We start from the raw sequence: 24,663 nt of genomic DNA, 5'->3' as shown, positions 1-24,663 counted from the left end.
CCAACGATGCTACAGTCTATTACATTTTTATATATTCATCTTTTTTTCTTTTGTGGAATACTTGATGCGGAACAACGTCTACGTCTGCAAAGTCTCAGGGCAACGGAAATGCTGTCATTTTCCAAACTTCATAATCATAGGCTTAATTGAATGGAGGCGCTAACTGTAGCATTTACAGTTTGTTTACAGTTGGCGATGTCAGGACAACACCAAACACCAAAACAACACGTTTAAAGCCAGTTTTGACTACAAATCGGTCTAAACGGTCCCCGAGGCGTGACGCTAGCAAAGGGCAAACGTGGCCGGTGACAAAGTGCCACAAGCTGCTGCAGTTGGGTGACCATCTGCTGGGCCATGGAGGTGGTCTTCCCTGGCTTGGAATGACTTGCAGGAGAGGAAGGAAGCAGCGATGGGCCGCTCGCCACGTGGTCGTTTATGCTAACACTGCATGCTGGGAGGCCACATGACGCAGTCATGCTGGTTATTTACTACCACGGCGACCGCTACTGTATCATTCACTGGAATTAGTGACATGCAAGTTTATCATACAATATAATAAGATATATATCATAATATAGTGTGTCATTTCATATTGGGCAATGCTATTTTATCCAATTGTATTTCATTATATAAGTAAATAAATTAATATGGATATCACCGCCCCCCACACACATATAATTTGTAAACAGATTAAAAAATTTAGTCAGTTAATCACATTTTGTCCATCTTCATACTAAGTTCTTACTAACTTCATACTGACTTCTTACAAACGACTTACGAAGTTCTTACTAACTTCTTACAAACCTCTTACTAACGTCTTACAAACCTCTTACTAACTTCTTACAAACTTCTTACTAACTTCTTACAAACTTCTTACTAACTTCTTACAAACTTCTTACTAACTTCTTACAAACCTCTTACTAACTGCAGACTAACTTCTTACTAACTTCTTACTAACTTCTTACAAACCTCTTACAAACTTCTTACTAACTTCTTACAAACTTCTTACTAACTTCTTACAAACTTCTTACTAACTTTTTACAAACCTCTTACTAACTTCTTACAAACCTCTTACTAACTTCTTACAAACCTCTTACTAACTTCTTACAAACCTCTTACTAACTTCTTACAAACCTCTTACTAACTTCTTACAAACTTCTTACTAACTTCTTACAAACCTCTTACTAACTTCTTACAAACTTCTTACTAACTTCTTACAAACTTCTTACTAACTTCTTACAAACCTCTTACTAACTTCTTACAAACCTCTTACTAACTTCTTACAAACTTCTTACTAACTTCTTACAAACTTCTTACTAACTTCTTACAAACCTCTTACTAACTTCTTACAAACTTCTTACTAACTTCTTACAAACCTCTTACTAACTTCTTACAAACTTCTTACTAACTTCTTACAAACTTCTTACTAACTTCTTACAAACCTCTTACTAACTTCTTACAAACCTCTTACTAACTTCTTACAAACTTCTTACTAACTTCTTACAAACCTCTTACTAACTTATTACAAACCTCTTACTAACTTCTTACAAACTTCTTACTAACTTCTTACAAACTTCTTACTAACTTCTTACAAACTTCTTACTAACTTATTACAAACCTCTTACTAACTTCTTACAAACCTCTTACTAACTTCTTACAAACCTCTTACTAACTTTTTACAAACCTCTTACTAACTTCTTACAAACCTCTTACTAACTTCTTACAAACCTCTTAGTAACTTCTTACAAACCTCTTACTAACTTCTTACAAACCTCTTACTAACTTCTTACAAACCTCTTACTAACTTCTTACAAACTTCTTACTAACTTCTTACAAACCTCTTACTAACTTCTTACAAACCTCTTACTAACTTCTTACAAACCTCTTACTAACTTCTTACAAACTTCTTACTAACTTCTTACAAACCTCTTACTAACTTCTTACAAACGTCTTACTAACTTCTTACAAACTTCTTACTAACATTTTACAAACCTCTTACTAACTTCAGACTAACTTCTTACTAAGTTCTTCCTTTTTTTTTAACTTATTTTTACACTTGTATGACCTTTAAAGATGTTTATGACGGCGACAGTTTGACCCTGGAACAAATGAAGTTTGCCGGGTTTCCAAATCTGAACAAATGAACAAGAATCTTGGTATGAAATGTTTGATTTGGACTTTGATTGAATCCAAGTAGCGAGGAATTAAATGAAACGGCACACCCGTTTGTTTATCTGCATTATTACTTCATTCCATCAATCAATTCCACCTGAAACTGCATCTGAACTAGCACTGAGTGAGTGTTTTTTCCCTCGTTTCCACCTGGCCTTGCTTAACTCCACAAACCAATGTGCCACTTTAAATGCTAATTTGCCCTTTTTTGGAGGAACACGAGAGGTAAAGCCTTTGCTGTGTTGCATCACAGGAAGGCCACTTTGCTCTTCCTAGCGCCTGCCAGGATGCTGCCGTTCAAGGAAGCCATGGTTTCCTCGTGTCTGATGGCGTGTCGGTGTGGAGACGCGCCACCCAGCGCCGGATTCGACTTTTTATGGCGTGTGTGGGCGCACAAAAAAAGGGCACAGTCAAGGGCATTCATTAGTGGTGGGTTCTTACCTCGTACTCCTGGGAGAAGCGCAGGCCGTCGTTGGCCTTGAGTCGCTCGATGTGGTCGGCCAAGTCCACCACGGGGATGGGCGGATGCTCTCGCATTCCTGGGGGGAGAAACCGGACGAGTGGTCAGGACACTGAATGTCACAAAATAAAAAAAAAAACGTCAGCGATCACGACCATGCACAATGAGTGACACTCGGCGGGACCATGAGGCCGACATTTGGTGATGTGGTCATGCCATGTGAGGTGAGGTGTGGGGTGGGACGGGGCGGACAAGGGGGGCATGTTCCTGTGGAAATAAGCTGGAGGCCGAGTGACGCTCTGGCAAAAGAGAGATGGGATCAGAGCGAGAACCCACAAGTCTTAACAACACAATCTTATTTCACAGGGGGGGTATGTGGGGGGGGGGGGGGTGGGGGTGTAGTGACTGGTCACCCGCCAGAAGTCATTTCTTTGAAAATATCTCTCCTTACAATAGACTTGGCCTGGATTACTTTCAAACAACCCTGCAGCCCCCTGAGCCCCCCCCCCCCCCCCACACCCCCCGGCCTGTTTTCTCATTGCTGGGTTATTGGCTGATTTCTTGCTAATCTGTTAGCGCATATTCCCACCCTTGTGTCTTTGATCTCGGCCTAAAATAGACAGCATCGGAACTGCAGCCCAAAAGTTCATCCTTCTCTCTGCACCTTTCACACAGCCCATTCCAGCAAGGATGTATCCGCCTCTTTTCCACACGGATCCAAGAGATCCGGAGACAAATCACAGCCCCACAGTGGATGATGCTACAATACTTTTGCTGGTTAAAATTATGCTCTTACTGGTAAAATGTCACATAAATGTAATAGTGAGACCACACCGTTTAGCCAATTCCCTTTACCATTACACCAGGATGGGATTGCCACAATGCCGATATCGCTACGGATCTCCTTGCAGGATGCTGTTTATCTCTGCTTCTGTCTTAGTGAGTCCAGATCTTTGATTCAAGAGTCTTGAACCAGTCATGATGTGCTATTTATATCACTATATTGACACTTACTATGGTACACATTATGGCATTGGATGCTCATATCACCGAGTACTTCGGTACGGGACAAAAATAAAATAAAAAAAATTAATAAAAATAAAAAATATTAAAATAAAACAATAAAAATAATATAATAATATATGTAATATAATAATATAATAAAATATAAAAATAAAATAAAAAAATATATAAAAAAAACTTAAACTATATTAGGAAAGCAGGAAGTGAACAAATGTAACAGTTACTGATTGTAAAAGTACCAGATGGAGGGGTAGGATTTAATCAGCTTTGCTTCTTCCTACTCCTTTTGGACATGTGGAACTGGGAACTGATTATGGGATGCACTCAATTGGAATCTGATGCATGTTCAAATGAAATTAAACCATTCCCGTTACCAGAGCAATGAATCCAATTAAGAGCCCCGCATTAACGCCAGTGTTTGAGTCCGTGGTCAGACATCTCTTTTCATGTTACAGCGGGTGAGGAAGAAATGGAGGGTGAAGACCGATAGAATGTAGAACAGATGGAACGGTCCACATTGCTCAACCGGCCGTGAAGTCCGGAGAGGACGTTCCTGCATCCTTGAAACGCCGGGTGGGATTGTGATGTCACAGAATGGAATCAAGCGAGTAAGCGGGTTGAGATTGAGGGGGGGGGGGGGGGGACACACAGTAAGCCTGTTTCCACCAAGCGGTACAGTTCGGTTCAGTTGAGTTTTTTTCCTTTTCTCATGTTGGACCATGTCGAGTTCTGGATGCCATGAACTTTATCGTTCCAATCTGTGGCCATCTGAGCTAAACTGTACCGCTTTAGTGGGGTCGTGGCTTCAGACGAGGTAGCGGACTAACTTGGCGTGTTGGGGCAGTGGTGAGAGCTGGGACCTGTGGAGAGGCAGGAAGCAAGGAAGAAGACTGAGGGTCAGAACTACCTTTTCCTTTGGAGTGCACCCAAGAGAACTGTTAACGAGGGATGTTTCCGACTAACAAGTTGGCTTGTGATTTGAACCGGGTCTCACACTTGAACCCTTTCATTCACTGGAATCAAACTCAAGTTCACGTTCCCTCCATCGGCGCTGTTTGTCTGTCCAGATCGAGAGTGGAATCGGTAATTGAACCAAGTGGACGGACGAGGAAACCAACTCTTAACAGGATGACGTCAATTGGATCCAACCAGAATAATCGACTATTAATAAGGACGTAATCGCACGAAAAATTGAGAATTAATTTTTTCGCCAAAATGTTGCCTCGGTTATCCTCAAATTAAAATTATTCTTTATAGAATGTATTTCGGATGTCTGGAATGGATTCACAACTGAGCGGCTAACAACGTTTACGTTTATCGACAATGGCCAATTTTGCTCCATCCTGTTTGTAAACGAAAAAAACGCTGATTTTCGTATGGTGGTTTGGTGGTTTGACTGAACTTATTAGTGAAATAATACATAATTACACACAGCGGCAACACAGTAGCACCATACACTGGTCTCCAGAGGTCAGTAACATTACCTTGGTGACACAACAGCCACCAGGAAGTACGCTGTCAAAGCTAAGGTTTGAGTCTAATGAAAATTGAGTAAGGTCCGTTTATGCCTTTTTTTTTTTTCCCACAGTGAAGGTCCGGACCTTATTTTGCCAAATTGCGTCGAACGATCTGGACGCCCAGAAAGAAGAAAGGTTTGCACTTTTTTTTTTATTAGCTTTCCTGCAAATCTTGTCACCATCTGCACATGAATGATTCCCGTGTGCGTTGTCGGGCACCTGCTGTCTATTTTTGTCCACGTGAAAAGAAAGCCAAGCCATCAACTAATTCTGACTGAAAGCACCTTCGAGCTCTTTACCGGAGTAGCGGCGGGCATACAACCGAGACAAAACAAACCAACTTGTTGAAAGACGCGGGCGCTGCAATCGTGCTGGTCCACTTAACCACAATCACAATCAGTGCAGGAACGTTCACCTGCTGCTGGACAATCAACACACAAAAAAAAAAAAATAGAAGAGCAGAGGGAGGCGAGTAAATGGCATCCTACAGAGTTCGGCCTTGTTAGATAGCTTCAGGTCTTTGTGAATATTTCATTTTTGGAGGCAGAGATAAATGAAAGACAGGGGGCATCAAAGAGCAAAAAACGAGATGATACTACGAGGGAAATGCGAGACAGAAGGGGAAAAAACGGCGGCGAGGGAGGAAGGCGGAACAGGGATCTGTTGGAGAGGCAGCGCTGCTTAATTCCTCTGCAGGGGTTCAAAGAGAATGTGTGTGTTCACTCTAATAACCGGCGAAAGGAATGTACACACACACACACACACACACATATACACACATATACACACAATCGCGCATGAGCATTCCTGTTGTAGTGTTGACATTTTCTCTCAGCTCCATTGTTCCCTGCACCGACCTCACCTTGACATCAGAGGCAGCAGGACTCATTACCACTTGGGGTGGGGGGGGATGAAAGGAGCTGATGGAGGGAGTAGGAGGTGGCAGGAGGCTCACACTACCAGCGTAAGCCCAGTGGTTGTCAATTATTTCCAGTCTTAGAGGTTGTTCACACGTAAATGTTTTTGGGTCACAAGCAGCAAAGGGTTTTTATCATCGAGGCCGAAACGCCGTTCTGGGTGTCCTGGAAATGTATTTTTAAGTATAAGTAGGAAAATCCAAAAACACTAGCTTGTTGCTGTGGCTGCTTTCTGAAAACGATGACGAACAGAACACCACCCCGAACCGAAATGACAAGCTGACAATACCGGAATACGTTGACTGGCATGACTCGTTCAGTTGACTTGTTCATGTTTTGGGTGTCAGGAATTCATTCATAAGTGATTTTACGGGATTTTCGTTTTCATACGATTGGGTTGTCCACAGACCCTTTGGAATACAGAGTACCAAAACTGTATTTTTAAAACTGTGTTTTAGTTCTATTATGGTTTTCATTAAGAACCTGCGATCACTCGCTTCAACCGCGACCGCGGTTCAACGTTGACATCCAGCCGACACATGAACATAACCCGACATCCCACCGCGAGTACGTCCTCACTTCGCTCGCCTAAGTCAATTGAGCACAGTGATCCACAAACATCCACGTTTCCAGTTGACACCTCCACGTGACCATATGTCGATTACAGAGCACCGCTGTGTTTACTACCTGGCGTCTGGTAGTTGAGTCGTCTCATCTCCACGGGGTCGGAGGAGTTGGCCAGCAGGGAGTCCTTCACCCCGCCAGACTGCTCGTCCTTGGGCAGCGGTGATGCCCGCTTCCTGAGGAGATAAACACAAACAACAACATCAACAACATGGCGTTAATGGCGTCCCGCTGTGAGGATGACACACTGATTCGTCAAATTAACTGTAAGTGACAAGATGATTCAGAGACGCTGACAGTTTTCTAGGAAATGGTAGGGATACTCTTTTAGCAAACATTAAACACGGGAACTTCCATGAAATAAATAAAGGTTGGTGATGAGACCTCCTGGATAGATCAGTGCCAACCTGATCTGCTCTTTAAGGAACTTTCACGTTGGTTTGATATACAAGCATCTGTTCTTGACTACAGTCTAGGAGGGATCAGAATTGGACTGGTTGGACTGTCATTGAACTTCCTGTAAGGGTCTATACTCAAAGATAAATCTGCGACTGAACTTTCTGTGAGGATCTGTTAGTGATTGGTCATCCTGGCTTTCAGGACCTGCTCTCGAATACAAATTTAGGGTCTATGTTGTATTTAACTTCAGAGAACAACCTCTTCTTGACTGATCTTCCTGGATGGATTATAGTTTCACTGGACTTCCAACCAGAAGCTGTTTTTCACAGTACGTCCAGTCCAGGATGGTTTGGTATCTGACATAACTCGGGGGTCCTTCTGGATAATTCAGTGTTTGAACTTCCTGCGAGGATCTGTAATGGCGGATGTTCCTGGAAGGATTTTAGTTTAGGGATCTGTTTTTGACTGATCCTCTCAGCTGGACCTCAGTTCTTCACTCCCTGAAATGGTCTGTTCATGGGTGATCTTGATGGCGGGTTGATTAAACTTTAGTCCAAGGGTAATCTGTTCTTTGACTAAATTTCTTTCTTGACTAGTGTTTGGTGTTATCTGTTCCTGACTGATCTTGCTGGACCGACTCTAAGGTCTTCTTACTCCTTGTGACAAGAACCAGTTGGAAGTACCGGGGACACCCTTATTAGTCTCACACGTGTTGATCTGCCAGACAGTCCATCATTTTCCTGGTGTGGTCTCAGGGTTGATTTGTTTGTTGCTGGCTACATGACAGCTGCTGTGTGGGAATGTGTATGTGTGTGTGTGTATTTGTGCATATGTGTGTGTGTGTGTGTGTGCAGGGATTGAATGTGTGATTTTCTCAGTTGTGTGTTTGTGCGAGCCAACAACACGTTTGTGGATACTGGCTTTCCAGATTGAGAGGAAAACAGGCGGCTGCTGTAATTAGCTCATCAGCTGGGTGGCACAACATCGGGGTAATTAAGACCGGTTCTGCAGCACCTGCCCGATTGGCCGGGCCGGGCTCGGCAGCCAATCGGAGCTCAGCTCAGTCATGCTTAACGTTGTCTGTCAGGTGGACGGAGGAAACAGACCGCATGTATTACAAAGTTCAGGCAGCCGGCATCTGTTGGTGTGCACACACATACGAGCCCTCTGACTGCAAGGGGGACACAGGAAGGAGGGCAGCATGAGGGGGGGGCGCTGTGGAAATTTCACATCTCATTGCGCTCCATTTGCAAGTGGCAAGCCCTGGCTTTTAGGCCTTCTGCTGCCGCCTGATGTGCAGAGAGGACGTGCAGCTGGTGGTGGCATGAACTCCAACCGTGGTACCGGGGCTCGGCGCCACCTGTTATGTTATATGACAGGGGCTTATCCTAATGCTCGCGGCGTGACGGCCAATGTATGATTTGAGCCAGCCCGTGTCCGGGTTTCCATGACTTGGGCATGTGTGCTCCACAGCTGTCAATCAGGATTCGATCGACACGACACTTTAATCAATGACGTCTGGCTGTGGATCTGTCGCCACCGTGGAAAAAAAGGGGTGCCGTTGATTATGGCAGTGTCGTTGTTGTCGTTGACAATGGTAATAAACTCCATAGACGTAAAAAAACGGTTCCGATGTTTGAGGTGGCACTAAAACAAAAAAATGGCCGTCAGTCACCGTTCTTCTTGAGCCCATTTTCTCATTTTTTTGGGTGAAAATCAGTTAGTTTTGCAAAAAAAAACACTGATTTATAAAGACCCCAAAAGGCTAAAAACAAACTTTTTGTACTGTATATATGTGTGCAGTGGAAGCCATGTTTTATGTGGTGCCCTTTGTTAAGAATCCTGCTAAAAACGGGGGGGACGGGACGGAGGTCTCTGTGGAAAATGTCAGCTTCAAAGATGGGAACATTTCTTTCTGCCGCCCGGCCTGGCATTTACTTCACAATGGGGCATTCCTCTGCATGTGCTGCCTTGGCATATATTCACTCAGGAGGGAGGGCGGTCATGAGGTTGCATGCTGACACCGGACAGATAATGAAACGCAGCATGGCGGACATGACGATGTGATGAGAAACACGGTCACCACGTGAGGAACATGCAAAAGGTAGCCCGCCCCCCCAACTCTCCCTGCAATGCATCGATACCTCCCCGGGACCCGGGACTCCCTTTGACCTGTGGGGGAGTCTGCTGCTTCTCGAGTCTGACCAAACCTAAAGCACCAATTTGTTCTCTCCTGGGGGAGGTTTGTCGATTTGTCGCATTTAATGCATGGGGGAGAGGAAGCAGACCCGCTAACCACAGCGCTAATATCACAACACGAATGGACAGGACATGACGGATGATGAGTGACAGTACCCACCTTTCCTGTTTGCTGCGTTCATATTAGGCGGAAAAAAGGGGGTGGGGGGGTATAGGCAATTATTTAAGCAACTCATATGGAATTACAGCATACAACAGAGGTAGGGAACCTATGGCTCGGGAGCCAGGTAGGGCTCTTTTGATGACTGTATCTGGCTCTCAAGCGTTTCTTACCACAATAAAAATTTCTTTTTGCTAACATTTTAAAGTAAACATCACAGAAATGACTGTTAAAAATAATCAACAACTTTCTTATGCATTTTAATTCGTCCATCTCTTTTCTACTGCAATACGGCCAACCATATCCATCTTTCCTGATGATATTTTCCAGGTCAAACACCAAAACTCGATTATTACTGGGTAATGCGGTAGTCTACCTCGGTCATTGAGATGTCAAAAAAACATGTAAATGCAAACTTTCCTCCTTTAGTCAAATAGTCACCTAGCTAAAGCTGCAGAACCAAGCCTTCTGGCAAAGATGGCCAAAAGAATGAAATACGTGTACGGAGTACGGTGCAAAACCATGCAGCAGCAGAAGTTGTATTAATGGCAGCAAGTATTTGATTTATTATTGGACACTGCGCTGCTCACGAAAGTGTGCTGGCCACACCCCATTGGCGTGGGGTAGTGTGCCTGGTCTACGTAATTAGAGCCCATTATATCTAAAACTGTTGGTCTTACATAAAAATGCACACATTTTATTGCATTCAATGTTTAAAAAAATGTATATGGCTCTCACAGATACACATTTTAAAATATCTGGCCTTCATGGCTCTCTTAGCCAAAAAGGTTCCCGACCCCTGGCATACAAGAACCTCATCAGCATTTGGCAAATGCGCCAGGTAGCAATCACAAAAAATCTGCCATGTCATTATTCCTCTCACACGCCTATTGGCACAATGCCACAGGGAATAAAAAGGATCACAGCTTCCTAAAAAATGGAATACATTTTGAATAGTTTCATTTTAAATAAGACCAGTGTGATGAGACTGGACAGAAAAACGGCGCTGTTCACAATACTGCAACCAATAATAGAAAGAATCCAACGTACTTCTTGAAGAGCAGGATGGCGATGACGATGCTGATGATGAGGACGACAGCAAACACGGGGCCCATCACCCACAGCATTTCGGTTTGCTCCGGCCCCTGAGCCAGAGACTGGGTGGTGACCTGGATCAGGTCCGAATAGGGACTAGCCGAATACGTCATCTGTGTGTGTGAGGAGAGGGGGGGGGGGCATGAGTTAGACACTTTTGAACAACAGTGGCGATTTGATCGTAAACGACAGTAGGACTAGCGTGACTTTCATACAAACGGTACAGAAACAGGAAGTTAAAAAGAAACTCTCCACATTGATATCATGTTTGATATCATTGATATGAGTCTATTATTATCCATTCTCATTTTCTATACCGCTCATACTCTCTTATATCCCAGCTGACTTTGGCCAAGAGGCGGGGTCCACCCTGGACTGGTGGCCAGCCAATCACAGGGCACATATAGACAAACAACCATTCACACTCACATTGAATGTATGAGTCTACGAATGTCTTATTTATGATGTCGAGAGGACTGTAATAATATTAAAATCCATATTTAGATGGTCTTATATGCCCTAACTACCAAAATATTTCATTTATAAGGAGGAATCCTTATAAACTTTGCAGAAATTCACTTATCACTGTTGAGTCTGGGAGTAATTAACTGTGATAAATGAGGGATTACTGTACTTATATTGGGTAATAGGTGTGTAAAGGTGACTATAGGGGTGTCTAGAGGACTATAATAATATTAAAATCCATATTTAGATGGTCTTTTATGCACAAACTACCAAAATATTTCATTTATAAGGAGGAATCCTGATAAACTTTGCAGAAATTCACTTATCACTGTTGAGTCTGGGAGTAATTAACTGTGATAAATGAGGGATTACTGTACGTATATTGGGTAATAGGTGTGTAAACGTGACTATAGGGGTGTCTAGAGGACTGTAATAATATTAAAATCCATATTTAGATGGTCTTTTATGCCCTAACTACCAAAATATTCCATTTATAAGGAGGAATAATAAAGCAGAAATTCACTTATCACGGTCGAGTCTGGGAGTAATTAACTGTGATAAATGAGGGATTACTGTACGCAATATCAACAACATATGAATTATCCTATATAGTGATGTTATGCTTTTCATTCGTGGGTCTAGGAACTGTTAGGAACTGTTAGGAACTAGGAACCGCCAAACTCCCAAGCGTAGGAACCAGGTCTGCCCCAGGTGTTTGTTAGTCCCAAAGACCACGGCAGCATCATGTCAGCCAGGGTCGAAACGTGACGAGACCGAGAAAGGTGGTGGTGGTGGTGGGGGGGGGGGGGGGGGGGGGGCAAAGGATGGCGGAGAAGGAAGGAACCTTCCCCAGGCCCGCTCAGATAAATGGGGGCACGGCAGAGGACTCATCTCTTCTTCATTAATGTGCACGCCGTGACTGACGAGGGGGGTCGGTGCGGGGCGGGGCCGTGGGTGTTGGGGGGGGTGACGGCGAGGGGTGCGCTTCCACCTTGGTTGTAAATGAGACATCTCCCTCGCTCCTTCATCTTCAAATGACAGTGAAGAAGAAGAAAGAGGAGGAGGTGTGAGTCTGAGGCGAGGCGTTTATGGCGTCTGGGAAAAAAAAAATGAAATGGAACCACGGGAGAGCGACGTGACAGATGAAGACGAGGAAGAGAGAACGGCAAAGCGTGTTGTCATTAGAGCTCAGCGTGCTCCTCGCTGCACAACGATGCAGTTTGGAGGAGCGGAGACGAGACGAGAGGAGAGGGAGGTCCACGGGTGACAGATCGCCGTCCTCGTGGGGAATCGGGGGCCCAGCGTGCGACGTAAAGGGGCGGGCGGACGGGCGGGTTGGTGGTAATCCGGATCATTAGCGGCACAGCCGCCCGCTCTTGGGCACAAAGGCAGATATTAATTGGAAAGATAAACGGAGATGAGCTGCAAGAGTGCGGCTGCTGCTTCGCTCCGTCTTCCATACTTTGCTTATCTCGGCTCCTTGGTGGAGAACCGGCGGGAAAAATGTGCGTGACAAAATGATGATGTCATTGTGTCCAACCTGTAGTTCCCCTCCACTCCAGCAGATGGTGCCAATGCGTGCTTCATAAGCAAGTTTCCCATTTGATATCAACATGTGGCATCTGTAAAGCTCATCTAATTATTCCACAAATGATTATAAACAATTAGCTGCTAAGTCTGCTTGTATTTAATTACCGAATAAAATATAGCAACCATGCTGCTAAATTGTCAACACGCATCTCCTCTACACAGCCCCGGAGGTCAGGAGAACCAAAACATAGACCTGCTGTGGCCGCCACCGTGGTGCACTGTAGTAGGTCACCTGCTGTGAGCAGAACCGGTGCCGCCATTATCCACGTTGATGGTCATTCATAGTAACATAGTATCACGATTAAGGGTGCAGAAATGCGTTTTGATCGGTAATATTAAGTAACTTTGATCGGATATAGAATGGCTACAGTTTCTGCTTTGGCGTCGGAGCTGCTCAACTCCAATGCCGTCGATGATGTTGGGATCACCAAGTTAGGGTGCATTGCAGGGTTTGTAGCGTATGTAAAGCACTGAAATGGTGCACACATCCTAGCAGTAGCGATGCCGTTGATGATTGATTTCCGGCTAGCCCAGGGGTGGGCAAACTTTTTGACTCGCGGGCCGCATTGATATAACAAAATTTCCGGGGGGGGGGGGGGGGGGGGGCAGACTATATATTTTACACGTAACAGTCCACCTGGTATTATTGTATCTGTAAAATTGTCATGCAATCTGGTATTATTATTTATTATTTTATATTTATATTAAAATATTTTAAAAATAATTAAATATTATAATAATTACAATAAAATTAAAATAATTATTATTATATTATTATTATGTAAAATATGCAAATATAACATTATTATATATAATTAATATAACAATTAGCATTAATATAATAAATATAATAATCATAATAGTTATAATAATAATTTAATAATTATTTTAATTTTTATTATTATTATGTGCTTGTGTCTCTTTTTTCAGGAGCACTTTGTAAACAACAGACCATGTCAAACAACGAAATTGATACAACCATCAAAAGGTTGGCTCAGGCCATGATGCCAGGTTGTATGTTGACTTTAAATTAAATACTTTTGAAAGATTGGGCGGGCCGTATTCAAACACTTGGCGGGCCGGATGTGGCCCCCGGGCCGTAGTTTGCCCACCCCTGGGCTAGCCTGTTCTCGTGAGTCAGATTTTCTCCAAACGAGAAATCTTGTCACGTTTGAATCTTGCGAGATGAGATCTCGTGACACCGCTTCAGTTCTCCATGGGGTTCTACCGCACGCCAATCAAGGCGCCGTAACAAGCGTTGACTCTTTCCTGTCCAAAGCTAGCCATTATCTAAGACACAGCGGCGGGACAATCCCAAGATGGCTTCCTATTCCGACTTCAGAGCCTGAACAGGCTGCAGGATGTCTTCCTGCAGAGGATCCTGGGAAAAAAAAAACTTTATTCCCGCCCCCGTGGTGTGACAAATGACTGCAGCTGTGCTTTAAGGGAGAAGAAGCTTTTTGTCTGTCGGTCACGGCGAAGGACTGGGGCTCATCCATTTGAACGGCGCGGAAATCTGATAAAAGCTCAGTCACGCAGCTCCGCAGAAACCTCCCACCCTTCTTCTCGGACCTCGTTGGCAGATTTCGTTATCGTTGTCTACGCATCCTACATCATCACGGCTCGTAAACAACGAGGCCGCAGTTGGGGTCGACTAAACTTTTCTATCGGAGTCAGCGGCACGAATGCAATCAACGTGTCACCGTCATGAAGTGGTCTGGGGACTGTATGGGGGCGGTTCTCAAACTGCGGGGCGTGTCCCCGAGGAGGGCCAGGCGTTATGATGAGGGGGACACGGGGCTCCAATGGACACTTTATTATTAACTCTTCATGCGAGGGAGTTTTTTAAAAAAAAATATTCAGTTGTGATATTACTAATTAATCTAGTCGTCATACCCTTCCTCATCTCTATCGCTACTATTTCCTGTTTGCTCGTTCAGGTAACATTTGAGGTGTGAGAGCTATTTGTTTAAATGATTAATTTAGTGTGTGAAATTCGAACGGAGAAAGTGTTTAGAGCTATTTATAGATGCAAAGCGCAGTATTTTTAGACAAACGCAATGCATGCAAGCCTCGACGGCGGCGTGCGTGCAACGTTGATTTTTCTCCAGCTTTTTCCCGCCGCTCCCGTGAGCCTCCACAAGAGTCTGCAGCCGCGGCGTGTTTGCCGATGAGCAGGTGATGAGAGATGGCAGAGAGCAAAAGGAGAGGATGAGAGGCAGAGATGTTCTCCTCGTTGCACTACATATATCCAGTCTGCTATCTGCCCCGTGGGCGACACAACCCTCCGCAATCAGCAGCCTCCGCCGCCGCCGCCGCCGCTGTGCAGCGCCGTCCCCCGAGCTCTCAATCTGCTGCGTACAGCAAAAAATAAGGCACATTGGTTTCGACTCGCTGTTGACCCTGCGAGCCTCTTGTCTCTCCCAAAACGGTTGAAATAAGCCGCAAGGGGTATGCATGCTACCGCTAAAAACAAACACATACCCCGTCATACCCCGTCATACCCCCGCCCCCGGGAAGGAAGCCGACACTCTCCTCCTCATCGGAGCATTATGGCATCAGCGGAGGGGCCAGAGCTGGAAGGCGGGAATGGCTGTTATGTAAATAACGTTTGTGGCGCCCCCTATGTGTCGTGGTTAAAAGGCTTTGGCACGCATGCTAGCTTACGCCGATATCATCAAAGCTGTATATGTTGTACATTTGACAAGTGGTTTATGATTTATGGAACATTAATCCCTTGATGGCCGCCATGTTTGGCTAACTAATTTGACACCCAACTTAGCGGGCGTTGGGTTTAGTAATGTGGTCGGAACAATAAGGCATCATAGTGGGGTACATGTCAGCTTTTGGGGTACAATGGATGAGCGCCCTCATGTTTTCCCCAGATGACCCCCCCCGGGTCATGACCCCCATCTAGTTCTCCAGTTACTCCCTGTCATTCTGCACTTTGGTACAACACCAAGCATCCCCATTCTTGGAGGGACCGCCGCAGGGGGGAAGCCTGCAGGAAGATGGCGATGTGATGTCATCGATGCCGCCTCCATTTCCATTGAAAATCGTGAAGAAATCGGCCGATAAATCCATAATGGTATCGTTTTGTCGAATTAGCGCCACAAAGACGCATCTTGTTAGGAAGCGAACATTTAACAATCGCCCCCCCCCCACTTCCTGTCTGCGGCACATCTCACTCTATTCCATCCCCCCCGCCCCCACATTAAATATTACTGTTGATACACAGCGGCATCTATCATCCCATTTCACACTTCCCCGGGCTTGTTTATCCGCCTCGGGTTGTGGGGCGACGTCAAGGCACATTCACCCTTCCTTCCTTCCTTTCTTCCTTCCTCCCTTCCTTCCTCCCTCGCCTCCGAGCATTGCCGGTTGAAAGATGGAGGTTTATTAAAGTGTTTGATCTGCGTGCGCTGAAGTCACTTAACGTCCAGCAGGGCTTGTTCGTCGCCTCCCCAGGTCCGGGGGGGGCAGGATCCCGCTTGAAGCGAAATGGAGCCAACTTCCTGGTTAGGATTTCCAGTATTTATACAGCACCAATTAAGGTCACACTCATAAATGACACCAGAGAACCAACCGAAACCACACCAGGAAGCACTTCAACAGAAGGGGCGGACGTCTGCCTCAACCGGATGGGTTGACTTGGAGACATTTAGTGGAGAAACCGGAAAACAGGAGGTTTCATCTTTAGTCCAAAGACTACAGAGACGCTGATCCATATCAGCGTACCAGGGTACGAGGTTCCTTTAACAAATCCTTCCTCGATCTCCAAACAAGAAAAGCAAATTCCATGTTTGAAATTCCAACTTTGACGCCATCTTTGGACTGATGGTTCACTGACAGGACAAATATTAATTTCTTCCAGGTGAAAATAATGCAATTTTCTATGCCAGTTCCAGTACGACTTGGCATATAATGAAATAAATATGGCGCCGCTACGAGAAATGACGCGGGGTTGCACCAGCTGCGTGCACTCGTATGTGGAAAGCGGCGTTCCACACGGAATCACTTCCCTTCCTCTTGTTCGGTGTGAAAAAGCACCAAACGGGGGCTTCACGTGATATCACAAACGTGGACGTGATTAGCATATTTGTCATATTTTCCCAGGTACTTTCCCGTAGGTATGAATGCGAGCGTGAACGTTTGTCAACATGTGGCCACCGGCGGCGAAAATTGTACGATACAAAAACTTTGGCTTGACTGTCTCACGATATCGACGTCTTGCCCCCCCCCCCCCCCCACCGCCGCCATGTTTTTCCAAGCGCTGGCTTTTCTATAAGACACGAGTCGGGTCAATAACGAGCGGCCGGCTAAGTGCTCGTGAGCGACGCCTGATTAAAAGCGGCGTCGAGGTAGGAAAGGTGGAAACGCTGCAGCGTTCAAGAGAGTCCCACACAGAAAGAGACAAATATTGAATCCCATTACGTCCAGCCAAGTGTGTCTGACAGGTGCAGGGAGAGTGTTTTGCAGAAGGGGGTGTGGGGGGGGGGGGGGGGGGGGGTGAGCGTCTCCTTCCGAGTGAAGTGTATCACGGCTGCCCACTATGCCCTCCATCACGGCTCTCAGAGCTGGGATTACAGAGGAGGAAGGCCTTAGGGATATTTAAAGCAGCATTTCAAGGGAATCAGGCCTGCTTTGCGGCCGCCCGCCCGTCCCTGGGCTCTGTGACCGGGCCCCGAGTCTGCCTCTTAACGCCGGCTGCGCTAATCAATCTCTTCTTCTTCATGCCAGAGAAAGAAAGTGCGGAAGAGGAGATAAAAGAGAAAGAGCCCCAGAAGAGAATAGGAATAGGTGAAAAGTCTGGGATTTGCTTTCCGGGTGCTCAATATGCATGCGGGGGCCGTGCGGGAGCCCAAAGCGGTCGCCGAGTCTCGTCTACTCCGAACCGAGAGCCGGGCCCCGTGTGTTTTGCGCTTTTCGGACAAGTGTCCACTTAAAAAGCCGAGACTTTGTACGAAGACGGCTGGCGCGGACGCGAGCAAAGCCGCATCTCAGGGGGCTCGGCGGCCTGATGGGGGGGGGCGGGGGGGGCTTAGCAGGGACAAGCTGCAATGACTTTTAGAGGCGGCTGTATTAAAGGCTAAGTGGCAATAAAAACAAGCGCTATTTGGCTCAGCAGCCGCCATTCTGGACACGCTTTAGCAGCAGCGTAGTTAGAGCCTGGGGATGGGCGATAAACTTAAATAGTTTGTCAGACAAAGAAATGGGAATGGGAACGCCGAGCGGGAGGCTGAGGATGATTCACTTTTAATTTGGCGAGTTCAGGAGAGGCTTTAGGTTTGAAATTGAAAAACTATTTCTTGTCGCGCCGTTAGAAATGTCATCAGCAACCTCGGGTTGGAGTGGCTGGAGCCACGCCACAAAGCTTTGGGAGTCGGGATTCATTTGTTGGGGCGTCGCGCTTTGGAAAAATTTCCTACCTTCCTGTCGCCAAAGTACACCCGGATAGTGACCTTGGAATTGATCTACGCACCAAACCGTGATTATGTCATGGTTTATCACTATGATAAGTGAATATCCGTAAAGTAGGTTCCTTCATCACGATATATTTTTGCAGGGGAGAGAAAACCTGTTTACGACCTTCTAAAAAGGCAGCACGGGGGCAGTCAGCTTGGTCCAGGGTCCAGGGTGTACCCCGCCTCTCCCCCAAAACCAGCTGGGATAGGTTCCAGCATACCCTCTAAATATGGCCCCAGAAATTTTACACTTGTTTTAACCAATATAGTCATAGAAAATAGTAAATAAGACTTAACATAAACTCAGATTATAACATTGACGGCATACTTCCTGTCGAGGCTCGTAAACGTAACATTACTGCCACCTAGTGACCAGAGTAGAATACTACCGTATTGCCACCGTTTGTGGTTAATAATGCACGTCAATCGCTTTTTAACAAGAAGAAACGATATTTGATGATCATCTCCACATGACTCAGGTGTGTGCGTCTTACATATAATGTCTTACATAATTTGCTGCACCATCGGCGCCGTCGTCTCGCAGCTCGGCCACGACGAAGCAGACGTACTCCTGCTGGCTGGTGAGCGGCTTGTTGTAGAAGCCGTCGTACCACTTCTCGTCGCCCAGGGTGAAGGCGGGCGGCAGCGACGGCAGCTTGGCGGCGATGTAAGGCTTGGACGAGTCCAGGTGGCTGCGCCGCCGACGCCGCCTCAGGGCGGGACCCTTGCTCGATTTCACCAGCTGTGAACGACATCGGAGCTTGGTTAGTGGAGAAAGAGCGTCTGGGGAATTGATCTGGTCCGTTCATTCAGAGGAACATTTGTTTGAAAATCAATGAGGCCTGGGATCAATACGATCTTGGGATGTTAGAAGACTAAGATACGGGTGGTCATGTGACGGTGATGTATGCGGCTGTAGGTACCATCCAGTAGCACTATTAACGTTTCTTCCACGCCAAATTCATCCAAGCATGAGTTTACAGAACAAAATAAAGCATCTAAAACATTGGTCTCAAACACGCGGCCCGCGGGCCAAATGTGGCCCGCAGGACACCCCCGCCTTGATATGAAAGTTTAATGTTAAAAAAAGTTTAATTATTACGTTTGATTAATGTTCATGTTAAAGCTTAAATAACTGTGAATAGTTATCCTCCCTATCCGTGTGGAAGTGGTAAGTTTTTGGCTATTTAAGTTGAAAGGAAATAACTTGGAGGCTACCGTTTAGGTCGCTAGCTCTCTAGTTTGCGAGTTAGCATATGTCTCAAGACCCTGCAGTTGCGCAATATGTTGTAAATAAAAAAAAAGTATAAATATGACTATAGTTGTGTTTTGTCATGTCTACACGGCTCTAATAATGCTTTGTTCATTTTAATGTGAAAAAAATAATTTGTCTACCCACCAACTATATGTGGTTTCTTAAGTTTTTATTATTTGCCGTTTTATTATTATTATTATTATATTTATTACTGATTGATTGATTTTCTTTATTCTTGATTTGTTTATTTTTCATCTTATTTTGTGCAATGAATTAAAGGGGTCTTCAAACGACTTTTCATTCAACGGTAATGAATACTGAATACTCCAACTGTACTACTAAGACTACTTGCAAGGTGTATTTATGCCTTACGGAGCACAGCAAAGCTTTTATCGCCGACCGAGTCGCTCCGCAGAACGCGCCATATGTTACACCAAACGAGAGCAGATGACGCCACAAAAAAAAAAAAAAGACGCGTGTAAACAAAGCGGACGGGCGAAGAAAAGAGAGACGATTAGCTCCGGCGTGACTGCAGCCTGGCGAACGAACAAGCGGTGGCATGCGGCAATGCAGCGGCGTGTCTTCTGCTGCGTTGGTCTTCTGCTACGCTGCAGATGTGGCTTTATTAATTCAGTGGGAGTCAGTGGGAGTCAGTGGGAGTGGGCTGTTGGTGTTTACTGGCTCGGGGAGCCCCGTCGCGTAGCGCGCTAACAGAGCATGGTGCCATCTTATTAATATTAGGCCTGCCATCACGCATAAATGGAATATCTTTACCAAAGAGCCATAAAGTCATCATCTCAGCACTTCATCTTCATACCATTTGCCGTTTCGGAATAAGATGGCGGACGATTCAGCAGATGGCCGCCGTCAAATTAGCAACCCCGCCCGCCCGTGAGAGTGGATGTAATTGGTAACAAGGAGCCACTTCCTGCCCTGTCCCCCCCCACCCCCCCTTCCGCCCGGCGTGTGAATCGTGCAGTCACCTCATCCAAGTCCATCTCGTCTGGATTCTTCCAGCGCCGGCTCGACTGGGACACGGGCAGCACCCCGATGTAGTACCAGCTGCCAAATCACACACACAGATGCTGAGATGAAATCACAGGCAGGCAGCCTGAATGCAAAACAGCACGCTGACTGGCGGGACTGGGTACCCTCACAATGTTTGGGTCCTATTTTGGGGGAACGGATGGAAAGGATTTACATGATTTCCGATGGGAATAATGACCAAGTTGTTAGAATAAAATGTACATAGAATGAATATAGTGTTAGTTATCACCCTTATATCCATTTGCTTAGACAATACAAAGTGTTTGAATGCGCTAAAGAGGGAATGTTACAGTGACCCTGATCAGAGACCCCCCCTCCCAAAGTCCTGGAGGTGCCTGGAAGTTAACCCTGCAAGAACGTGTCAAGATAAGAACTCATAAAACAATAAAAGTAATTACTCTCACATATACACACACACATAGACAAACAAATACAGCTCGTGCAACTGCCTTCTTAAAGCATAAAACTGCTTAGAAACCTCTGAATACTGTTTTTAACTTCATTAGAGCCCTCTAGACGTGAAGTAACACCCCTATAGCCACCTTTGTTTGTGAATTATTCCAGATTATTGTTCATTTTCTTCCACTTCACGAGGGTCGTGGGGGGTGCTGGAGCCTATCCCAGCTGTCTTGGGGCGAGAGGCGGCGTCCACCCTGGACTGGTAGCCAGCCAATCACAGGGAACATATAGACAAACAACCATTCACACTCACATTCATACCTATGGACAATTTGGAGTGGCTAATTAACCTAGCATGTTTTTTTTTGGAATGTGGGAGGAAACCGGAGTACCCGGAGAAAACCCACTCATGCACGGGAAGAATTAACCTAGCATGTTTTTTTTTTTGGAATGTGGGAGGAAACCGGAGTACCCGGAGAAAACCCACGCATGCACGGGAAGAACATGCAAACTCCACACAGAGATGACCGAGGGTGGAATTGAACCCTGGTCTCCAGATTATTGTATAGATCAGGGGTGGGCAAACTTTTTGATTCGCGGGCCGCATTGATATAACAAAATTTCCGGGGCGGGGGGGGGGGGGGGGGGGGGGGGGGCAGACTATATATTTTACACGTAACAGTCCACCTGGTATTATTGTATCTGTAAAATTGTCATGCAATCTGCTATTATTATTTATTATTTTATATTTATATTTAAATATTTTAAAAATAATAAAATATTATAATAATTAAAATAAAATTAAAATAATAATTATTATATTATTATTATGTAAAATATGCAAATATAACAATATTATTATATGTAATTAATATAATAATTAGCATTAATATAATATAATAATCATAATAGTTAGAATAATAATATAATAATTGGGCGGGCCGTATTCAAACACTTGGCGGGCCGGATGTGGCCCCCGGGCCGTAGTTTGCCCACCCCTGGTATAGATGAAATTATTGTTTGTGCCGTCGTACTGTTTCAGTTATTAAAGATTAATGTTCCCAGGAATGACGTAATTCCATCATCACACATTATCAGTCCCCTTAGCATTTGTTCAAAAATGTCTGTTTTTGCACTGCTAACAGGCCGTATTCGTCCACAAAATATCAATATTTATTAATATGCAGTATTTTGAAATCCCGTGGAGTGGTGAAATGTGAAGTGTAAATTGGCAAGGCATTACCGTGATTGTATTTCCATACTTCCAAAGATTGCTTTGCTTTTTGTACCAACTAATAAGAGATTGCGGTACAGATGTTGGGCTTCTGGACCGCAGCCATGGCTACCAGTATATTAAGTCTGGAAGCTTTGTGTAAAGCGCCGGGCTGTCTTGTCTCCTCTTATTTTCTCAGCAACTTCAAAGTTCTTCCTCGCCCCCCCGCTGCAGTGTTCAAGCACTTTTAGCGCTGTCAGCTGCTGACAGTGAAGGCGTTTGCCTCCCCCTCTCGCTATTTGTGATCCAACAGTCAGTCAAGTCGAGGGGAGCTGAAGTATAACAAAACCTCCTCATCACTCCCCCACAAGCGCCGCGCTGTGCTGTGCCGTCCCCCCCGACCCCCCCGCCAGCCATCCAGCAGCTGTCAAGTCGACTCCGGTCCCGTCTACCTACCTGACACGCGTGGCGGTGAGCACTTTGGGCAGGTCAATGGTCATTTTGCCACCCTGCGCCTGATGGGTGGTGTAAACGGGCTTGGTCTTGATGAGGTCGGGGGCGGTGCGGATGGACACCTGCTGCTGCAGACCCCCGGCGATGTTGCCCCGGCTGGTCAGCACAAAGGAGTAGTCGGTGTCAGGCTGCAGCTGCGTGATCAGCTTCCTCTTCAGGTTGCCCTGCACCTCCACGCTCTGCTGGTTGTACAGGATCTGGGAGGCGGAGACGCACGTTAGCGAGCGCATCCCGGTCCGATATGACACCTCCGATCCCTTCCCGTCACACCGGCCCCCATGTGCGCTCATCCAATAACCTCCAAAGGTTGACACCAGATGATTATTACACCTTGTAATTTCAACGCCACCTGCTGTTAGCGTTGCACCCTGGTATAATTACTGCTTCACTCGGACCGCTTTTACTCTAAAACACCTTAAAAACAACCCGCTGCTATTTCTTGCCTTTATTTACCTCTTAGTGCAAGCTTTATTGCAGGGGTGGGCAACCCTGGGGGGGCCGTATACGGGCACTAGTGTATTTTAAACAGCCGGCGGTGCAATTCTTAAAAAAACAACTAAGAAGAATCACAACAGCATTTCACTTCATGCGAAAATATGCTAATGATATATGAGAAATATTAAGAAAAATGTGTATTATGATTATAAATAATAAAAATAGTTTTTTTAATTTTATTTGGGCAAATATATGAAACATTACAGTGCATTTCTTACATCAATGAAAATACAACTTTCCATTATTTACATTATACATTTATATTATTTACATCTGATCACAAGCCGAAAAGGAGTAGGTTGAAGCAAAAGCTAATAAATGCCTACCCCTTTTTGCAAGATATAATCATGTTCATGCCACAGTCTTGTTTTCCCCCTGTTATTTTTATCATTTTACTATTGTTATTATCATTATTATCATTATTGTTATAATCTTTATCATTATTACCACTATTATTGTTATTATTATCTCCATTACTATAATCATCATTAATATTACCATTTTCATCATTATAGTTGTAACAATTTTTGGATTTGTTTTTAATTATTAAATTTTACAGACTTCATTGCTTTGCTTGTTATTGTTATAATCTTTATTATTATTGCCATTATTATTGTTATTAGCACCATTAATATAATCATTAATATTAGCATTTTCATCATTATAGTTGTAACAATTTTTTGGATTTTTAAAAATTATTTAATTTTACAGACTTCATTGCTTTGCTTGTTATCATTATAATCTTTATCATTATTACCATTATTATTGTTATTATTACATCAATTATTATAATCATTAATATTACCATTTTCATCATTATAGTTGCCACAATTTTTGGATTTTTAAAAAATTATTTAATTTTACAGACTTCATTGGTTCTTGTATGTTATCTGTTTTCTGAAATCTGCAGTATTTGTGCTTTTATTGTCAATTTATTAGCCCACTTTTTTGTAACATTTACATATCATTTTGTGGATTGCATGTGTCTAATCTTGTGCATTAAAAAACAAGAACTTGAGACTTCTATTATTATTAGTTATTCTGAAAATATAATTTTTATATTTCTGTGTTGCTTTTGGTTCACTCACGCATTCATTCATGGCTGCCACTCACCTTAAAAGGCACTTGGGACTTGTAATTTGGAGGCAAGTCCCAGGTGAGGAGGACCGAGGTCTTCATGACCGCTTTGACGCCGAAATTCAAGGTGGGGAAATCTGGGTGAGAAAGAAGGCGTCATTAAGCCTGTGGAGTCAAACATCTGCTGTGACAAAAGCGTTTGACGTCATTTCACAGCCGGGTGGGGGGGGGGTTAGATTACATAAATTACATAAAAAATAAAAAAAATAAAAACACGATTACCGTGGGAAAAAAACAGGAGAAATGTGACAAGGTGGTGGATGATGATGATCGGTCATCACGTACCATTAGACATGGTCCTGCTCTGGATGCTGGGACTAAGGGGCCCCCCGCCCTTGCTGGTGAAGGCCTGCACCCTGATGTCATAGGTGGTGTCGGGGTTGAGGCCCTGAATGGTCATGCGGGTGTCGCCCGTGCGGTTGGTGCTGTTCTGCTGGCTGTTGATGTCCCTGTAGACCACCACGTAGGACACGATCCTGCCGTTCCTTTCGGCCAGCAGCGGGGGGTCCCACGTCAAC

General features: G+C 44.8%; 1 protein-coding gene across 15 annotated transcripts in view; it reads right to left on the bottom strand.

The window, feature by feature from the left end:
- Nucleotides 1–24,663, bottom strand: part of LOC131109441 (receptor-type tyrosine-protein phosphatase F-like) — a 185,117-nt gene that overhangs the window by 16,735 nt on the left and 143,719 nt on the right. For 10 of the 15 annotated variants that reach the window (XM_058061446.1, XM_058061454.1, XM_058061450.1 and 7 more), the window contains 9 exons: nucleotides 24,431–24,663; nucleotides 24,122–24,222; nucleotides 22,457–22,710; nucleotides 20,325–20,403; nucleotides 18,595–18,828; nucleotides 10,522–10,679; nucleotides 6,777–6,889; nucleotides 4,483–4,515; nucleotides 2,614–2,711 (listed from right to left, as the gene is read on the bottom strand). The exon at nucleotides 24,431–24,663 is cut by the window's right edge and continues 340 nt beyond it. In XM_058061446.1, coding sequence (XP_057917429.1) covers nucleotides 2,614–2,711; nucleotides 4,483–4,515; nucleotides 6,777–6,889; nucleotides 10,522–10,679; nucleotides 18,595–18,828; nucleotides 20,325–20,403; nucleotides 22,457–22,710; nucleotides 24,122–24,222; nucleotides 24,431–24,663 — 1,303 coding nt within the window. The remainder of the gene's footprint in view (nucleotides 1–2,613; nucleotides 2,712–4,482; nucleotides 4,516–6,776; nucleotides 6,890–10,521; nucleotides 10,680–18,594; nucleotides 18,829–20,324; nucleotides 20,404–22,456; nucleotides 22,711–24,121; nucleotides 24,223–24,430) is intronic. The other 5 variants (XM_058061451.1, XM_058061461.1, XM_058061458.1 and 2 more) reach the window with 1 other exon arrangement.

Source organism: Doryrhamphus excisus, chromosome 22 (genome assembly GCF_030265055.1).
Source record: "Doryrhamphus excisus isolate RoL2022-K1 chromosome 22, RoL_Dexc_1.0, whole genome shotgun sequence".
NCBI classification, from domain to species: Eukaryota; Metazoa; Chordata; class Actinopteri; order Syngnathiformes; family Syngnathidae; genus Doryrhamphus; species Doryrhamphus excisus.
This window is presented reverse-complemented; position numbering and strand designations above follow the sequence as displayed.